Source organism: Canis lupus, chromosome 24 (assembly GCF_048164855.1).
Source record: "Canis lupus baileyi chromosome 24, mCanLup2.hap1, whole genome shotgun sequence".
Lineage (NCBI taxonomy): Eukaryota > Metazoa > Chordata > Mammalia > Carnivora > Canidae > Canis > Canis lupus.
Window position 1 is genome coordinate 22,170,890 of NC_132861.1, and position 21,988 is coordinate 22,192,877.

Here is a 21,988-nt window from a genome sequence, read left to right on the forward strand (position 1 = left end):
ACTGTCAACTGCAAATGGAACATTCTCCAGGACACATAATGTGTTAGGCCACAAAGTAAGACTCAAAAATTCAAGAAGAGTGGAATCATATCGAGCATTTTTTCTGACCAGAATGTTACAAAACTAGAAATCAGTGCTATAAGAACACTGGAAAAAACACACAAATATGTGAAGATTAAACAACACATTTCTGAACACTACTGAGTCACAGAAGAAATCAAAGGAGAAATCATAAAATACTTAAAGACAAATGAAAACAGAAATATGGCACACCAAAATCTATGGGATGCAGCAAAAGCAGTTCTAAGAGGAAAATTCATAGCAATACAGGCCTACTTCAAGAAATAAGAGAAATATCAAACAACTAGCAACAATTTAACAATAGTTTCTCACTTTTAAACTTAACAATTTAAAGAAACTAGACAAAGAAGAGTAAGTGAAGCCCAAAGGTTAGAAGGAAGAAAATAATAAAGATCAGTGAAATATAAATGAAATAAACCTTCAGGTAGACTCACCAAGAAAAAAAGGAGACAGAAAGAGCTCAGATCAGAAATAAAAGAGGAAAACTTACAATTGATACCACAGAAATACAAAGAATCCTGAGACTACTATAAACAATCATATGCCAGATATAAGTGGATAAATTCCTAAATTTATAATCTTCCAAGACAGAATCATAAAGAAACAGAAATCTGAAAAAGAACAATTATTAGTAGAGGGGTTGAATCAATATTCAAAAATCTCCCAACAACAAAAAAAGTCCAGGACCAGATGACTTCACTGGTGAATTCTACTAAACATCCAAAGAAGATTTCATACCTATCTTCCTCAAACTCTTACAAAAAGTTAAACAAGGAGAACCTCCAAACACATTTTACCAGACTAGCATTACCCTGATATCAAAACTAGACAAGGACACTACCAAAAATATATATATTACAGCTAGTAACCCTGAAGAACACAGATGTAAATATACTCAACAAAATATTACCAAACCAAAATAACAATACATACAAAGGACTATACACCATGATCAAGAAGTATTTATTCCAGGGATGCAAAGATGGTTCAACATCCATAATCTATCAATATAATAAATCACATTAACAAAATAAATGATAAAAACCACATATGATCATCTCAACAGATGCCAAAAAATAATTTGACAAAATTTAACATCATTTATAGTAAAAACTCTCACAAAGTAGATATAGATGGAATTTACCTCAACATAATAAAGCCATCTATGGTGGACCCACAGCTCACATTATACTCAATGGTAAAAAGACAAAAGTTTTTCCTCTATGATCAGAAACCAAACAAGGACGCTCATTATTTTTATTCAACATAGTACTGGAAGTCCCAGGCAAGTAAAAGAAATAAAAGGTATCTAAATTGGAAAGGAAAAATAAAACTGTCAGTATTTGCAGGTGACACGATACTATATATAAAAAAAACCCTAAAGATTACACCAAAAAACTAGTATAAGTAATAAAAGAATTTAGTGAAGTTGCAGGATAAAAAATTAATATACAAAAACCTGTTGTGAAAAAAAAATCTGTTGTGTTTCTATACACTAATAACAAATTCTCAGAAAAAGAAATTAAGAAATCTATTCAATTTGTTCAAAATGATATAACACACAGGAATAAATTTAACCAATAAGATAAAAAACTATACCTCTATAAAAACTATAGAATAAAAGATAAAAGAAACTGAAGACCACACAAACAAATGGAAAAATATTCCATGCTCATGGGTTGGAACAATTAATATTATTAAAATGCCCATAATACCCAAAGCAATCGCGGATCCATTGCTATCCCTATCAAAATTCCAATGAAATGTTTCACAGAAATAGAAATAATTCTAATAATTTTAGGATAATTCTATTCTAATTTTGTGTAGAACCACAAAAGACCCCAATAGTCAAAACAATCTTGAGAAAGAAGAACCAACAAAACTAGAGGTATCACGCTCCCTGACTTCAAACTACACTTGACCTATGAACAACATGAATATAAACCACATGGATCCACTTATACATAGATTTTTTACAGTACTGAAAACGTATGTTTCTTAAAATGTTTTTCTTTAAAACATTTTTTCTCTAGCTTACTTTATTGTAAAAATATGATATATAGTACTTATAGCATAGAAAATACATGTTAACTGAATGTTTATGTTATCAGTAAGGCCTCCAGTCAACAACAGGCTATTAGTTAAGTTTTGGGAAAGTAAAAGTTATACACATATTTTCCACTGCATGGGAAATTCGTGCCCTTAAACCCCTGCCTTGTTCAAACATCAACTACATACTCCAAGCTACAATAATCAAAACATATGGTATTGGCATAAAAATAGACACAAAGATAAACAGAACAGGGTCGAGGAATAAACTCATATGTACATACACACACACACACACATATATATGTACATGGACAATTAATTGACAACAAAGGAGGCAAAACTATACAACTCTTTAAAAGAGTACAGTCTCTAAAAAATGGTGTTGGGAAAACTGTACAGTTAAACACAAAAGAATAAAACTGGACAATTTCCTTACACCATATTTAAAAAATCAACTCAAAATGGATTAAAGATTTGAATGAAAACCTTAAACTATAAAATTCCTAGAAGCAGGCAGTAGGTTCCTTGACATCTGTCTTAGCAATGTTTTTTGGAACTGACTCCAGAGGTAAAGAAACAAAAGCTTCTGCACAATGAAGGAGCCATCACCAAAATGGAAAATAGCCTAATGAATGGGAGAAAAAATATTTGCAAATCAAAAAAAAAAAAAATTTGCAAAAAATATTTGCAAATCATATATCTGATGAGAGGTTAATATACAAAATATATAAAGAGTACATACAACTCAATAACAACAAAAAAAGTAATCTGATTAAAAAACAGGCAGCGTAATGCATAGACATTTTTCAAAAGAGACACATAGATGGCATAACAGGCCTAGTCAGAATGGACAGTATCAAAAAAGCCAAGAAAAACAAACAAACAAACAAACAAACAAGCCAAGAAATAACAAGCATTGACAAGGATGTAGAGAAAAGGGAACCAACCCTTAGAGCACTACTGGTTGTTATGTAAATTTGTGCAGCCACTACAGAAAACACTATGGAGGTTCCTCAAAAACTACAAATAAAGCTACCAAAGGATCCAGCAATTCTACTAGTAGGTATCCATACAAAGGGAATGAAAATGCTAGTTTGAAACGATGTATATACCCCTATGTTCATTGTCTTTAACACTACTAAATACTATTAAACTATTAAAGAATATTGCTTTCCTGATTCAAATTTTTCCCCCTTTTCAGTTCAAACTCATTTCCCTTTTAGTAAAGTCCAAGTTACCATTATATGGTTTGGTACTCGATAACGGAAAACTTGTTTGAATAAGGTAATTTGTTATCATCAGCATTTCCAGGTGACTGTCTAAAATTAAGTAGCATTATGAGGGATTGAATCCCACATCGGGCTCCCGGTGCATGGAGCCTGCTTCTCCCTCTGCCTGTGTCTCTGCCTCTCTGTGTGTGTGTGTGTGACTATCATAAATAAATAAAAATTAAAAAAAAAAAAGTAGCATTATGAATAAACCTTGAGAAGCCCATCCATGGGGTTTATACTCTGTCAAGGCCCAGTTCCTCTGGAGTGGAGATTTCCAGTTCAGCTAAAATGAGTCTAAGTTCCTAGATGACACAGGGGTAGAGCTCCTCATGAGGTCTTACTTTGTCTTTAACAACCTTGACAATGTGAACTACATTAGCAAAATCATTAGGTGTCTACATGCCTGCAAAGTAGCATCCATGATATTGGGTTCCAGAACCAGATCACAGCCAACAAGCGTCTTCATCCCTTTATTCAATTTGTAGGCATCAATATCTGGCTTGTTGAAATATGTCACCCAGTGGACAGCAAACTCCTCAGTAGCAACAAAATGACTAGACAGTGGGTAGTGGCAGTACAGTGGTGCCTGGGTGGGGTACAAGAAGCCTCAAGGGCTGGCACAAGAGACTGTCTGCTGCTACAAAGTAGCACTGAACACGATGACCATGGCAGTATGCAGTCTAAGCAGAAATTTAATCATTTATTCACTAATTTAAAAAAAATCTTATTAAACACCCACTTTGTGCAAAACGTGGTCCCTAACTTCAGAGAAGAGTCTAATAAAACAGCATTAGAAGATACATATGAGGTGCTAAAGGAGTTATAAAAGTCTTCAGAAAACAATTTATCTGAGTGTTTCCTACCTCCCTTAGATCAGTGGAGAACTATAAACATCAATACCACACTACCTATGCAGCAGCGCTCCTGGACATAATGCCAATATTATACTCTTTACCCTACAAGCTAACAATATGAACAGTCCTCACACAAATTGCTCCTTTTGCTTTTTATCAAGCCTATCTCCCTTTAGTTAAACTGTAATGCTTGAGGGCAGAAGAAACAGTGTCTTTACTTTGTATTAAGGGCTCACAAAATACAGTATCAATATCACAAGCACCTACATAGGAAAGAGTCAAAGAAAAGAACATTTTAAAAAGGAGGAAGGGGTATGTAATGAACAAAGGAACAAAAAAGTACATACAAGGTCTAGTTATTAAGTTACTAAGTTCAGTTTAGTTCAGATTCACAATTCTGTAGCATTATAGAGACTGGTGGATGCAGGTTCTAAAAAGTGCTCAATATACAAACATAAATACAGTATTTATTTGGTAGGGTATTACCTTTGTCACTGAATATTTTCTATATGAGCATATTTTATGTTTTTTTATGTCAATAAGCTGGTGTTAGATATGAATTCTTAGGAACAACAGGTAAAGGAATTATATTAATTTGTAATATCTTTAGTGCTACTACTGATAATCTTAGCGGATTACTTCTCTAAAGAAAATAGTTATTAAAACTCTTTTTTTTCCTACTGTTTACCCTCATGGAATAAAGACACATCCCAGTGGCGGTTTTTGGTTTGTCTGTTTTTTAAGATTTTATTTATTTATTCATGAGAGTCACACAGAGAGGCAGAGACACAAGTAGAGGAGAAGCAGGCTCCTCACAGGGATCTCGATGTGGGACTCAATCCCAGAACCCCGGGATCACACCCCAAGTCGAAGGCAGGTCCTCAACTGCTGAGCTACCCAGGTACCCCCATCCCAGTGTTCTCAAGAGTTAACCATTATTGTTTCTCTGCAGTTTTTGGTTTTTTAATATTTATTAATTTGCTAAACACAGTAACAAAATGGGTCTTCTGGATAGTTCTTTAAAAGAATAAATAACAACCAAAAATTTTAGCTCAGGGCGTGATCCTGGGGCTCCTGGGATCAAGTCCCGCATCAGGCTCCCTGCAGGGAATCTGCTTCTCCCTCTGCCTGTGACTGCCTCTCTCTGTGTCTCTCATGAATAAATACAATCTTTAAAAAGGAAAAAGGAAAAAAAAAAAAAAAGAGACAGAGAGGAGAGGGACATTGAAAATAACTAGTAAAAATCTTGGGATCCACATAGGACAAAGATGTTGTGGAGGCAGAGTCCTCCAGGAATAACCTGGAAACACAGAAAGTAGTGGTAAGTCATAGGATGCTTATAACTGAAACTATGGAAGAGTTGCTATAACTGATAACGATAAATGTCATGGTATGATTACAGGTGAGGGTGGTAGACAAAATCATTGAAAGAGAACAATCAAGAAAATAAAAGACTGTGTAATATTGGAAGGATCTTTTTTTTTTGGATACTGAATTCACCAAGATACTGAATCCCAAGTGTGGAAGGGTGACCAGGAGTCAAGTGTTAAAATCTAAAAATGACAGTCTGTAGATGACCCTAACACAGAGGGTTAACAGGTGATAGAGTCTGGTAGCAAAAGCCTCAAAAGTTTGGGGGAGGGGATGGTTAGGGTGCAGGGAAGAATGCTGCAATGAGAAGCAAGGAAAACACCTTCCTCATCCTACTTTAGACGCAGTGGTATTAAGGGATTAGAGAAAGCAGTCACCGTGTAAGAGAGCTGTACAACAGTATGTTCAGGGACAAGAAAGGTTTTAGAGCAAAAAGAAGAAAATGTCTACAAGTTTAGAATACAGGGGATTTTGCTGGTAATGTGCTATAGAGGGCTTTCTGGAAGAGTTCAGGGAGATATGCAAGAGGGTGGGGGTCAGATTAGGGTACAACCAGAACCATATGGAGGGACCAGCTAATGAAGGAAAAGTCAGGAGGTCCAGGGCTTCTGGTGATTAAAGAAGAGGGATAAAACATATGCTGGAATTGGTCTATTACACCTAGACAAGTGTTATATGGAAGGATGGAAGGAAAGGAGGGAGGGAGGGAAAACTTGTGTGCCAGTTATATTGCCTCTCAAATGCAAATTCACCCTTCATAGTCCTCCTTGTGAGAAGCTAGATAATATAAACACTTCCTTGCTTGCTAACATGATGTTAAGCTTTGTCAGCAGCTGATTTTGAGAGGTGCAGAGGACATGGCTTCTGTTTCTGATTAGCAGGCTTTCTTTCTTCTTGTTCCCGTGGCATGTGGGGCACACTGACATTCACCCCTGTGTGGGCAGCTTTCAGGAGAGTTCTGCTGCTGCCCTGCTAGCTTCCCTGTGATTTTTAGCAAGCCTCAAAGCCAACTTCCCACCACCAAATTCTGCTGGTGACCCAACTGGCATCCCAGCCTACTACCAAAGAGTTCAGCAACACTGGCAACTTCCACCTGCAGCACTCCAGCAGGCTTCCTACCTAGTAGATTCAGTGATTCCCAAGCAGCTTCCCAGTACATTTCACTGGCACTCTAGGCAGGTTCCCAGGAGCTTCAGCAGCTCTACAGTGGAAAGTTTTATGAATGCCAGCCTCAGCCTATGACACCTCAGTGAACGCCACCATCCAGTGGGTTATAGCCATACCATACCCAATCAGGTTTGAATCTCAGCCGTTAAGGGTGGGGTTGGGGAGATCTTCCAAAATCTATTCCTTCTTTGGGTATTGTGTCTCACTGCTAGGAGTAGTGGCTGCTTCCCATATCTGCTGTTCCTATATTCTCTAGAGTTCTTTATCCCTTAAAGTTAATTCTCTAAACATAGTTACTAATTATTTATGTTAAACTCTCCTCAAATTATTATGTGTTTTTTTTTCTCCTGACTGGATGCTGACTTATACAACTTATTTGAAGACTAATTTACAGTAATCATTTGAACTGCCTTATGATAGATTTTAATTCAGATTTCTCTTACAGCAGTGTTCACTATTCATATATATCTAAACACATGTGTTGGTACATATGCATGCATGGACTACATGCATATGCATATGTAGTCCAAAACAAAACAGGTTTCATATGCCAAAGTATGCAGCTACTGACATGAAAAAAACGTCAAATTCCTGCAACCAAACTGTGTTCTTGGGAATTTCACCTAAATGCTACAGGCCTTACTTTTTTCATCTGAAATATTATAGACTGTATAATAACATTCCTTCCAGCTCTATGATTCTGATTTATTTGGTTGTGAATTCTCAAATACAAAATTTTCCCACATTTTATAAAGTATATTATATTTACTTGATTTATGCACAAAAATAAATGGCTCTGCTTAGGTTGTTCAAAAGTGATTTCACTGATGATGTCACTTTCTTTTTATTGCACCAACTACTTAATATATCTACTAATAATTCTTTGTGACTTCTGTTAGTCTTCTTAGTTTTAGAAGACTGGTGAAGCAGAGAATAGCCATGTTCTTTAGTAACTTAATAAAAACAATCTTATAGGAGTATCAAGATAACTGAATTGATGAGCTGCAATAAAAAAAGATCAAGTTAATTTGTTACTAATATACAGTTTGTAATATGATCATACCTGTTTATGTTTTTGAAGTGGTTTCTTTTCATGCAATTTTTTATCTCCAAATTTCTTATATGTTAAAGGTACTCCATATTTAGCAGCAGGCTTTGTAATTTTCTGAGCAGACACAACAGAAGCCAAGCTTTGTCCTGAAGCTGGTCTTTTAGCTACATGAAAAGATACAGAGTTTTTCCTAGAGTTGTTGATATTAAGTCTTTAATTTCAAAATTCTTCAAGATAACTTTTTCATTTTTATAATCATTGACAGCATTTGAGACTTTAAAAATCCTGTTCACTCCTTAACACATGCCTTCATTATAACTATTTGATATTAAAGCCATTTTGGATTTTAAAAAAGCAAAAAGCCATGCATCTTTAAGATGTTGAAATTTCTCGTATTAAAAAAAAGCACATCCCTAAAACTGACTATGGGTGATGACTGTATGTATCTGTGAATATACTAAAAAACAATGAATTGTAGACTTTAAGTGGGTGAACGGAATGGTATAGAATTATAATTCAATAAAGCTGTTAAAAATATTTTTAAAAACATTTACTGTTTTAGAAATTACTCTCAAAACTAGCACATAAATTTCAAGAGCAACTGTTAAACACTAATACAATTACTCTGAACAACTTTAATACTTTCTTCATCTACAGTCTGAATGATGTCTATACCTACAGACCTACAGAAAAACAAACACTTTAAAACAATCATTATAGCACAGGGTCCCCTAAAATGGGTACCTTTATACACTATCAGTGGGAATATAAAATGGTCAAACTTTCTAGAGAACAATCTATATCCAGAACAATGTTTATGGATTGCTTTCAAAGAAATAATCAGAGATACATAAAAATTTATATACAAGGATAGGCCCTAGAGCAATTATTTATCCAATTCTTTTTTTAAATATATTTTATTTATTTGAGAGAGAGTGAGCAGGAAAAGGGTACGGAGGGGGGGGGGGCGGGACAGAGGGAGTGGGAGAAGCAGACTCCCTGCTAAGCAGGAAGCCTGACATGGGGCTTGATCCTTGGACTCCAGGATCAAAATCCGAGCCAAAGACAGACACCCAACTGACTGAGCCACCAAGGTGCCCCTTATGTATCCAATTCTTAATGAAGCCTAGATAAAGTTCAGTCCAAGAACAATAATAAATTCAAGAAAAACACTTAAACTGAAGAAATTTAAAGGAAAGTCTACTATTTATATCTCTCAAAGATATTAACTAGGAACTAGGAAAAGTGGAAGAAAAAAATTTCCCTCTGAGAGTTCAACTGTGAGATGAAATCAGAATACATATATACAACATCATAACACTGTAACTTGGCTAAATGTATTAAAACAATCAAAGAAATACATATACTGGTACACATACTGAAGAAGGAACTAAAGTCACAAAAGTATAAAAATGATTCCCAAGAGAAAAATATTGAATAGCTCCCAATTACTTCCAGAAAAGATGGGAATCTGATTTGGGGGTATTTCTCAGTGAAAAGGCTACCAGTAGGATAAAGCTTAATATGGGGAGATGGAGCCCATAAAGTATCTATTAGCCCATCAGCAATAAAATTTCTATTTTAGCCTCATGCTATTCCACATTTCATTCATCCAACTCCTGTTACAATAAAATAACTTTCTAATTCCTATGTAGGCTTATCTAACTGGAAAGAATCTGCTGACAAGGAGTAATTCTGGTCTCTCTGACAATGAGGCTTTGATTAAGATTTGACTTCTCATGAGGGCTGGCTGCCAGGAGAGACATTGCTGATTCTGCTGTGTGTCTCTCTTGTGAATTTTGTTTAGAGTAAATTGATTTCCCAGGGACTGACAATCTCCACACACTGAGAGGATGGGTCTAAGGGTCTTTAGGAAGAGCTAAATATGGCTGGCCTTACCACTGCCATATCACTTCCAGCTACATGGACTCACTGTCATAATATGGTATTTATTTTTATTAATTTACTCAAACTCAAAATGGAGAATATGCAAAGCATTATGTTTGAAAAACAATATACTCTTCAAATCTTACATAACTTCTGATTTTAAAAATCCATCGTGAAATCAGCCTATGAAGAAAAAATATAATTTCCTTCACACACACACACACACACACACACACACACACACACACACACACAGAGTATATAACCATACTGACAATCCTACAAATGGTCTCCTGCTACAGGCCACAGTAAAAGAAAATTAACCTTGGTAAGGTACCTGACTTCATAATAATTCGCTTTTTAAAAATTTTAGAATATGAAGTATTTTTCAAAGATAGATATATAAAGATTTACACTTGACTAAGACATTTTATGAAAATCTGCTCAGAATATCAGCTAAGCAACTGATAAAGACGAAAGACTTCAAGATAGATTTCATTTAAATAAGGCAGACAAGAAATGGAAATTTTATTATTAATTCATCAGAAAGTGTTGTATACTGTCATATATCAAAAATAATTTAAAGATTCATTTCCCTCTGGGCTAAATTTATCTACAATTAACCCCAACTTATTATATCTACATATATCTCTAGTATAATTAGAAAGTATTACTAATTAGTATTAGTATATTGTTTATTGCATACAGGTTAAAGGACTCATATTAAATTTCATTTACCTGGTATAGGCTGCGCTCCACACTTGGAAAATGTTTTTAGACAAAATTCTTCTGCAATAAGCTTAGATTGAAAGAGGACAAAGTTAGAAAAGATGTTAAATTTCCAAAATAAAAAACCTACCCATTAATCAGATTACATTTTTCCCCCCTTTTCAGTCATACATATGGTATCAGATAAACTGTATTTATTCAACCTTAGTAATCCATTCACCAAAGCCCTCTCATCCTAATTCCCTTCGACTCATAAATTTTATTACTTTTCCAGACATGTTCTCTTCTCAAATTAACCTAATGAACAACAAAGGCCCACACGAACTCAGCAATTTAACACAATTATGTCTTATCTGGAAAAGCCTCTATGTTCTATATACAGCCAAATCCCTCGTTTACCTCAAAACTAATAATCTCTTAATTACCCCCTTCTCAGATTAACCTATCAGTTATTTCAACTTTACTCTGAATCTTCTCCGTATCTCCAATGAGTTTTCACTCCTATTAATATGTAATTGTAAAGATACTCATGGAAAAATATTCAATTATTCTTACATAATTCAACAAGTATCTTTTTACTATTACTAAAATACTCCAGGTCCTATTCCCTAGCATTCATGAACATCTTTGAGAACCAAAAATCATTAGTATTTCCCGCAAGTCATTTTTCCTCCCTACTGTTTTTTTTTTTTCTTTTTAAGTGCGAAACTATGACACCAACAAAGATTTAACTCAGTTTAAACCTGCTTTTTCTTATGAGGTGGGGAAAGGAAAGCAAATTAATTTTTCTTTTTTCAAGAGAAATGAGGCCTGCTGGAGAGAATATTCACACAGTAGCAGTGGAACAGAAGCTCCAACAGGCATAAAACCATGACTGAGATGGTCATCTGTCCCTTTAAGGGTCCCCCAAAAAGCAGTTTTCAAGTCTCCTAGTGGCAGAATCAGCATCACCAGGGACATATTAAATGTGGAAATTGTCGGGCTCCCACCTCAGAATCACTAAAATAGAAATTGTAGTGATAGGACCCAGCAATGCCTTCCAAGTGATTTTTTTTTTTTAATGTATGCTAAAGCTTGAAAACTACTGCACCAAAAAATAAATTAAGTGAAGGTGTGGTTCACAGGCAATTCTGAGCAGAGTATATTTTCTCTTCTAAACACTTGCATGTTTCCCCTTTCTTTGGCATGGAAGAAAATGGGTGCTTTATGAACTCCAACGTGCCCCAAACTGGATAGTTTCTGTCATTGTTTGAATGTGAGTCTTTCTTTTTTGTGTGAATGCAAATATGAACTAAGAGATGGGGCATAAAGAATCCAAAAAGATTCTGAAATCTCTATGCTGTGTTGTCCAATATAGTTGCCATCCATATGTAGTTATTTTGATGAAAATTTTAAGTAAATTTAACTTAGAATTCAGCCCTTTGGTCACACTAGGCACATTTTAAGTATTCAATAACCACAAGTGGCTAGTGGCTACAATGCTGGGCAATGCAGATATAAAACACTTCACATCATAGAAAGCACTACTATTGGACAGCACCTATATTCCTAAGAAATCAGAGCTTATCCATGATTTGTCAAGCTTCCTTCAAGGTGTGTAAGATTGCAAATTAAGCTCTATTAAGCCCTGGCTGACAGAATTTAGGAAGAAGAGATTTTTCAAAAACCTACAGAACATTATAGTAGTTCATATGTTATACAGTAAAGCTCACAAATTGTTTCAAAGTTAAAGCCTTTAAAAATGTATTATAAACTTTCTCACTAGAATACTGAATAAGTGATATATAGCAGAAAATAAAACTTAGGAACCAAAGAAGAGATTTTCATAAAAAATGAAATCTAGGTGATGTCTAAATAGCAACAAAGAGCTATTCATATACTAAAACATACTATCAAATATTCCACTTGTTAATAATTTGTCCTTTTTTCTTTGCATATAATAAATTTTGATACATGAGGCTTGAACATTTTCTTTCATTGCTGGCTAGCTGAATTTCAGTGCTTCAACCTTGAAACTGTATGTCCTAAAAAAAAAAAAAAAAAAAAAAAGAAACTGTATGTCCTAACTACGGTTTTTTGGGGGAGGGGGCCTCAGCAAGATTCAGTGAAGTTATTCTTTCTTCGCCAGTGGTTGCCAAAAAACAATAGTATATTGCATCATAAATCTGTCCTTGAAAATGTTACTTCTAACAAAGGAGTCTTATAAGACACCTATGTTTCAGAGATTCTTGCTATGTCCTATATAATTAACCTTCAATCTATACATTTTACTTGGCTTTTTGCGAACTAATTTTGTGTTCTCCTGGTAGTAACAGTTAAATTCACATCTCTGTTTTCTGAAAATTGTTTGCAGATATTCTATTAAGTCAGAGAATACATGACATGTCCCTCTTAGCCCATGAGCATATAAAAGTAATAAAACTATGACTTTGTTAGATGCATGATTTACAGAGGAGTTTAACAGTGATCATTTAAATTAACAAAGGCCATACAGAATATGTAATAAATAATTCCAGTTTCAAGTGAGCATACTTGTATCAAAAACTTGTAGAAATGATTCGATATAATTTTTTAGTAAATCTGGTCAAAGTAAAATTCAGTTCAACTCAACAAATACTTATTATACATGTGAGTACCAGAGGAAAAATTTTAAATCAACAATCTGTTATACATATAAATGCCCACAAAACTTCCAATAATTGCCAAATAGAATATAATTATAATACCTTAAGATACTAACATATACATATTAGTATAATAAAATGACACATTGATAATATCTAATATATACTGAATATATTGAGCACTCATTACATGCTAGACATTAAGCACTTTATGTACATTATCACTTTCTATTTAATTCTTATAATCACCTGATGATATATTTATAATGCCATTGTTTACCTGTCAGTGAGGCACAGAAATGTTTAATAATTTTTCAACTCGAGATGGTTACCAGAGGGGAGGTGAATAGGGGGATGGGTGGAATAGGTAAAGGGAATTAAAAGTACACTTACCTTGATAAGCACGACTGTACAGAATCATTGAATCACTATATTGTACACATGAAACTAACATAACCCTGTGTGTGTTAACTATATTGAATTTAATTATTTTTTAAATAATAATTTTACAGTTAGAAACCCAAGACAGAAAGTAGAGAGGTGAATGCCAGGAGTTGTGACAGAAGGAATGGGCAGTAACTGGTTAAGGGGACTGAGTTTCAACTGAATTCACATTCTTCTCAAGTTCACATGGAACTTTCTCCAGAATAGACCACATACTGGGTCACAAATTGGGTCTGAACCGATACCAAAAGATTGGGATCGTCCCCTGCAGATTCTCAGACCATAATGCCTTGAAATTAGAACTAAATCACAACAAGAAATTTGAAAGGACCTCAAACACGTGGAGGTTAAGGACCATCCTGCTAAAAGATGAAAGGGTCAACCAGGAAATTAAGGAAGAATTAAAAAGATTCATGGAAACTAATGAGAATGAAGATACAACCGTTCAAAATATTTGGGATACAGCAAAAGCAGTCCTAAGGGGGAAATACATCGCAACAAGCATCCATTCAAAAACTGGAAAGAACTCAAATACAAAAGCTAACCTTACACATAAAGGAGCTAGAGAGGGATCCCTGGGTGGCGCAGCGGTTTAGCGCCTGCCTTTGGCCCAGGGCATGATCCTGGAGACCCGAGATCGAATCCCACGTCGGGCTCCCGGTGCATGGAGTCTGCTTCACCCTCTGCCTATGTCTCTGCCTCTCTCTCTCTCTCTGTGTGACTATCATAAATAAATAAAAATTTTAAAAAAAAGTTAAAAAAAAAAAAAAAGGAGCTAGAGAAAAAACAGCAGATAGATCCTACACCCCGGAGAAGACGAGAGTTAATAAAGATTTGAGCAGAACTCAACGAAATCGAGACCAGAAAAACTGTGAAACAGATCAACAGAACCAGGAGTTGGTTCTTTGAAAGAATTAATAAGATAGATAAACCATTAGCCAGCCTTATTAAAAAGAAGAGACAGAAGACTCAAATTAATAAAATCATGAATGAGAAAGGAGAGATCACTACCAACACCAAGGAAATACAAATGATTTTAAAAACATATTATGAACAGCTATACGCCAATAAATTAGGCAATCTAGAAGAAATGGACATATTCCTGGAAAGCCACAAACTACCAAAACTGGAACAGGAAGAAATAGAAAACCTGAACAGGCCAATAACCCGGGAGGAAATTGAAGCAGTCATCAAAAACCTCCCAAGACACAAGAGTCCAGGGCCAGATGGCTTCCCAGGGGAATTCTATCAAACGTTTAAAGAAGAAACCAGGGATCCCTGGGTGGCGCAGCGGTTTGGTGCCTGCCTTTGGCCCAGGGCGTGATCCGGGAGACCCTGGATCGAGTCCCACGTCGGGCTCCCGGTGCATGGAGCCTGCTTCTCCCTCTGCCTGTGTCTCTGCCTCTCTCTCTCTGTGACTATCATAAATAAATAAATAAATAAATAAATAAATAAATAAATAAATAAATAAATAAATAAGTAAATAAGTAAATAAGTAAATAAATAAATAAAATTAAAATTAAAATTAAAATTAAAATTAAAATTAAAATTAAAATTAAAAAAAAAAAAAAGAAGAAAACATACCTATTCTCCTAAAGCTGTTTGGAAAGATAGAAAGAGATGGAGTACTTCCAAATTCGTTCTATGAGGTCAGCATCACCTTAATTCCAAAACCAGACAAAGACCCAACCAAAAAGGAGAATTACAGACCAATATCCCTGATGAACATGGATGCAAAAATTCTCAACAAGATACTGGCCAATAGGATCCAACAGTACATTAAGAAAATTATTCACCATGACCAAGTAGGATTTATCCCTGGGACACAAGGCTGGTTCAACACCCGTAAAACAATCAATGTGATTAATCATATCAGCAAGAGAAAAACCAAGAACCATATGATCCTCTCATTAGATGCAGAGAACGCATTTGACAAAATACAGCATCCATTTCTGATCAAAACTCTTCAGAGTGTAGGGATAGAGGGAACATTCCTCAACATCTTAAAAGCCATCTACGAAAAGCCCACAGCAAATATCATTCTCAATGGGGAAGCACTGGGAGCCTTTCCCCTAAGATCAGGAACAAGACAGGGATGTCCACTCTCACCACTGCTATTCAACATAGTACTGGAAGTCCTAGTCTCAGCAATCAGACAACAAAAAGACATTAAAGGCATTCATATTGGCAAAGAAGAAGTCAAACTCTCCCTCTTCGCTGATGACACGATACTCTACATAGAAAACCCAAAAGTCTCCACCCCAAGATTGCTAGAACTCATACAGCAATTTGGTAGCGTGGCAGGATACAAAATCAATGCCCAGAAGTCAGTGGCATTTCTATACACTAACAATGAGACTGAAGAAAGAGAAATTAAGGAGTCAATCCCATTTACAATTGCACCCAAAAGCATAAGATACCTAGGAATAAACTTAACCAAAGATGTAAAGGATCTATACCCTAAAAACTATAGAATACTTCTGAAAGAAATTGAGGAAGACACAAAGAGATGGAAAAATATTCCATGCTCATGGATTGGCAGAATTAATATTGTGAAAATGTCAATGTTACCCAGGGCAATATACACGTTTAATGCAATCCCTATCAAAATACCATGGACTTTCTTCAGAGAGTTAGAACAAATTATTTTAAGATTTGTGTGGAATCAGAAAAGACCCCAAATAGCCAGGGGAATTTTAAAAAAGAAAACCAGAGCCAGGGGCATCACAATGCCAGATTTCAGGTTGTACTACAAAGCTGTGGTCAAGACAATGTGGTACTGGCACAAAAACAGACACATAGATCAATGGAACAGAATAGAGAACCCAGAAGTGGACCCTGAACTTTATGGTCAACTAATATTCGATAAAGGAGGAAAGACTATCCATTGGAAGAAAGACAGTCTCTTCAATAAATGGTGCTGGGAAAATTGGACATCCACATGCAGAAGAATGAAACTAGACCACTCTCTTGCACCATACACAAAGATAAACTCAAAATGGATGAAAGATCTAAATGTGAGACAAGATTCCATCAAAATCCTAGAGGAGAATACAGGCAACAACCTTTTTGAACTCGGCCATAGTAACTTCTTGCAAGATACATCCACGAAGGCAAAAGAAACAAAAGCAAAAATGAACTATTGGGACTTCATCAAGATAAGAAGCTTTTGCACAGCAAAGGATACAGTCAACAAAACTCAAAAACAACCTACAGAATGGGAGAAGATATTTGCAAATGACATATCAGATAAAGGGCTAGTTTCCAAGATCTATAAAGAACTTATTAAACTCAACACCAAAGAAACAAACAATCCAATCATGAAATGGGCAAAAGACATGAACAGAAATCTCACAGAGGAAGACATAGACATGGCCAACATGCACATGAGAAAATGCTCTGCATCACTTGCCATCAGGGAAATACAAATCAAAACCACAATGAGATACCACCTCACACCAGTGAGAATGGGGAAAATTAACAAGGCAGGAAACAACAAATGTTGGAGAGGATGCAGAGAAAAGGGAACCCTCTTACACTGTTGGTGGGAATGTGAACTGGTGCAGCCACTCTGGAAAGCTGTGTGGAGGTTCCTCAAAGAGTTAAAAATAGACCTGCCCTATGACCCAGCAATTGCACTGTTGGGGATTTACCCCAAAGATACAGATGCAATGAAACGCCGGGACACCTGCACCCCGATGTTTATAGCAGCAATGGCCACAATAGCCAAGCTGTGGAAGGAGCCTTGGTATCCATCGAAAGATGAGTGGATAAAGAAGATGTGGTCTATGTATACAATGGAATATTACTCAGCTATTAGAAATGACAAATACCCACCATTTGCTTCAACGCGGATGGAACTGGAGGGTATTATGCTGAGTGAAATAAGTCAATCGGAGAAGGACAAACATTATATGTTCTCATTCATTTGGGGAATATAAATAATAGTGAAAGGGAATATAAGGGAAGGGAGAAGAAATGTGTGGGAAATATCAGAAAGGGAGACAGAACGTAAAGACTGCTAACTCTGGGAAACGAACTAGGGGTGGAGAAGGGGAGGAGGGCGGGGGGTGGGAGTGAATGGGTGACGGGCACTGGGGGTTATTCTGTATGTTGGTAAATTGAACACCAATAAAAAATAAAAAAAATAAAAAAAAATAAAAAAAGAAATCTAAAAAAAAAGATATTTTCTTACAAAATAAAGCATTAAGTCACTTTCAAAAAAAAAAGGGGGGGGGACTGAGTTTGTTTTACAAGATGAAGAGTTGTAAAGATGAATGCTGGTATTAACTGCACAGCAGTGAAAATCTATTTAATATCACTGAATTGCACACTCAAAAATGGCTAAGACGAATATTTTATGTTGTGTATATTTTACCATGATAAAAAAAATTGGAAAGCAAAACAAAAAAAACCAAAGACAAAGGAATGATTTTCTGATATTGTGATTTAGAATAAGAAATACACATTTGATGCCAGTTCCTGGCAAACACAGCTCCTAAAACCCTTAAAGTAACTAAATGGTAAGAGAATAAAGGTGTCTTTCTTATTCCTGAATCTCTTTCAACTACCCCTGAATTTATGTTAATAAAGTGATATCTAGAAAGCCCCTATGGATGGAAGCTGATTGCCAAGGAAATCTACCACACGATTAGAGGGCTGGAACTTTCAGCTTCACTACTCCCCTCGAGAGGAAAGGGACTAGTGATTGAGTCAAACACTAAGAGCCAATAATTTAATCAATCGTGTCTATGTAAGAAAGCTTCCATAAAATATTGAAGAACAGGACTGGACTGTGTTGGTAAACATGCCAGCAGGCTAACACATCCCAGTTTCACTGGAACAGAAGCTCCTGTACCCAAGACCCTTTCAGACCTTGCCATATGCACTCCTTCATCTGATTTTGGGATCTGATGATCTATATTTCCAGGTAGTGCCAGAACTGAACTAAACTGTAGGACACCCAGCTGTGTTGCAGAAGTCCTTGGTGTGGGAAAAACTACCACACATTTAGTGATCAGAAGGATAAGAAGTTCAGTAAGTGTTAAGAGGAAACACAGGAGGAATGTTTTCCCTCCTATAGATTCACAACCAGAACACAAATCCAAAGAGGAAAAATATGAGAATGGAAAGAAAGGTGACTCCAGTGTCATCTGAAAAAAAGCATCTAATTCTCCCAGAATTGTGATGTGCTCTCCTCAAAACATAGGTTATGTCCTAGTTAAGCATCATAACCGTACTGTTCTAAAGTTAAACAAACAAACAAACAAACATACCTGAGGTGAGAGAAACTTTTCAATGCGTTTGGCTATAAAACCTTTCTCCAATATGGAGTTGACTGATGGTCTATCCCTAGGATTTCTTTTAAATAACTGAGAGAGTAAATTGCGGAGATCATAAGAATAATGTAAAGATACTGGTGGAAAAGATCCAGATATTATCTTCAGTACCAGGTTTTTCATATTGCCAGCTTCGAACTAAAATCCAGAAAATAAATTAACATATATGAAACACACATAAATTGAAAATAGGAATAAACAATGAGAAATAGTCCTTTTCCTATAGAACAGAAATACAATCCTCTTACAAATATTTTAATCAGCATATGTTCCTTTTTTAGCATATTTCTTCAGAACAAAGTTCACTTGGTTATTAATAAACATATTTAAGAGAATATCAGTCCTCATAAAACATTATAGCTTACTCTAAGATTTTTATTTATTCAAAACACTGCAAGATAGAATAAAGATATTAAGGATTTTATAAGAACATAATAATAATAAAGATGAAAACAAACCTTGTAGTCTTCACTTAAGACCTGCCTACCTATGCCCCTGTTGCAGTAAATGGAACAAGACTACAAAACAAAAAGTACCTGGGAAAAATATAATGAATGAAAGTATTAGAGCACTTGGGTGGCTCAGAAGGTTACGTGTCTGACTCTTGATTTTGGCTCAGGTCATGATCTCATGGGTTGTGAGATAAAGTCCTGCATCAGGCTCCAAGCTCAGTAGGGAGTCTGCCTGAGATTCTCTCCCTCTGTCCCCTCACCCAACTTGTGCACATGGGCCCTATCCCTCTCAAATAAATAAATCTTAGGGGGAAAAAAAGAAGGTATTAATTTCTTTTCTTCACTGCTCATTATTATTTTTAAGTGTGTGATGTTCCCAAAAGCCACACATGAAGCAATGTGGCAAATATTCCAAAGGGGAATGTAAGTCATATCAATGGAAATAGTATATTTTAGGAGTAACACAACATAAACTCTAACTGAAGTTAAAAAAGAGAAGACCGGAGATCCCTGGGTGTCTCAGCGGTTTAGTGCCTGCCTTCGGGCTGGGGGGCGTGATTCTGGAGTCCCGGGATCGAGGCCCATGTTGGGCTCCAGCATGGAGCCTGCTTCTCCCTCTGCCTGTGTCTCTGCCTCTCTCTCTGTCCTTCTCATGAATAAATAAATAAATAAAATATTAAGAAAGAAAGAAAGAAAGAAAGAAAGAAAGAAAGAAAGAAAGAAAGAAAGAAAGAAAGAAAGAGAAAGAAAGAAAGGAGAAAGAAAGAAAGAAAAGGAAGACCAACGGCCATAGGGCAGTTTAAAATCTAAAGATTTCATTTTGCAAGTAAATAAAATTAAGCTTTTGACATCTCTGCTAAAATTGTATAGAACGGGTTCTACATTGTCAACATGTTCTTAATATACACATTAACAAAACATGCTGTAAATTAGGTATTGGCGATTGTACCAAGCATAAAAAAGTTCTGCTAAGCCTTGAACTTCCCTAGACATTTAAAATATGATTATTCAGCATATTAAAGTCTGACTACAATTCAGTAGTCTAAAAATATCCAAGTACCCAGATGGAATTCTAAATGCATAATTATAGATTACCTTCACTACAACGATTTTTCACGGTCTCTCAGCTGACAAACTTTTCATAAAGGTTAGTGAATTACTTATTTTCATGTGTCTACTTATGAGTAAATAATTCCAAAATCCAGAAGCAATGATAACAGAACATAGATGAAAAAAATGAAAGAAAATACACTGACTTAGTCCTAAAATAACTATGTCAAAAAACTGACCAATTTCTTCAAATAATCTGAAAATCTAATAATCCATTGCACATAACTTTGGCAATCTACACTCTTGTAAGGCAATACAGAAAACGAGTATGCAGCCAAGAAAAAAACACAACAAAGAAAAAATATCCCCCAAATAATATGAAGCAATAAAAAAAGTCTGCAGAACTTATACAATATAAACTGCAGAGAGGAAAAAACACTCATTTCTTTTTTTTTTTTTTTAAGATTTTATTTATTTATTCATGAGAGACAGAGAGAGAGAGAGAGAGAGGCAGAGACACAGGCAGAGGGAGAAGCAGACTCCATGCAGGGAGCCTGATGTGGGACTCGATCCTGGGTCTCCAGGATCACGCCCGGGCTGAAGGTGGCACTAAACCACTAAGCCACCAGGGCTGCCCCCAAAACCCTCATTTCACAAATCAATCTAGAAGAAAGCCTGGAAGGACACAAAATATTACAGGTACTCATCAGCAATTGGAAGAAACGCTTTTGGTACTCATTCACTTCTTTATATTTTTATCTATTTTCTTAAGTTTTCTGTAATGAAAATACATTATTGTTTAATAGGGCATTTTTTGTTGTTGTTAAAGAGAGCAATCCAACATATGGGCACATGGCAGGAGTCTGTGCAAAGGGAGATGGAGAGAGAATCTCAAGCAGGCTCATGCCATGCCCATCAAGGAGCCCTTCATTGAAGGGCTCTATCTTACCATCCGGAGATCATGACCTGAGCTGAAATCAAGAGTCAGATGCTTAACTGACTGGGCCACTCAGGCACCCTCAAGGGAGGATTTTTAAAAAGTAAAATTTTGAAATGGAAAGGGATTAAAATCCAACTTTAAGACAAAACTTTTGGATGTATTATGTGCCAGCTCAACAAAGTCTCAAATAAAAAAAAAAATTTCTTTAAAGATTTATTTGAGAGAGAGAGAGTGCACACATACTTAAAGCATGCTCATGTGGGGGAAGAAGACTCCCTGCTGAGCATGGAGCCCAACACGGGGCTGGATCATACCTCAATCACCATGCTAAGATCATGACCTGAGTTGAAATCAAGAGTTGGACATCTAACCAATTCAGCTATCCATTTGCCCCAAAATTAAAGTTTTAATTAAAGAGTATTTGAACTGATAAAATCCCTAGATAAATATGTTGAAAAATATTCTTTAATTTCAATTCCAAACTCAAATAGAATTCAATCCAAATACTCTGGGTGTTTTGAGAAAAATTGCTAAGATGAAACAAAAATTGTTAAGTTAAAATATCAAATTCACATGTAAATGTAACATTAAAAAGATAGCAAGTTTATTTTTGTCACTAGAAAATTTTCTGGGGGGATGCCTTGCTGGCTCAGTTGGTTAACTGTCCAATTCTTGA

The 21,988-nt window shown here is 35.7% G+C and overlaps 1 protein-coding gene across 19 annotated transcripts in view; it reads right to left on the reverse strand.

The window, feature by feature from the left end:
- NEK1 (NIMA related kinase 1) overlaps positions 1–21,988 on the reverse strand; it is a 228,597-nt gene that overhangs the window by 156,470 nt on the left and 50,139 nt on the right. For all 19 annotated transcript variants that reach the window (XR_012016397.1, XM_072795971.1, XM_072795954.1 and 16 more), the window contains exons 10-12: positions 18,808–19,008; positions 10,473–10,533; positions 7,860–8,011 (exon numbers count right to left, since the gene is read on the reverse strand). Coding sequence is in view for 18 of the 19 variants with exons in the window: in XM_072795971.1 (XP_072652072.1) it covers positions 7,860–8,011; positions 10,473–10,533; positions 18,808–19,008 (414 nt within the window). In the remaining variant the exon portion in view is untranslated. The remainder of the gene's footprint in view (positions 1–7,859; positions 8,012–10,472; positions 10,534–18,807; positions 19,009–21,988) is intronic.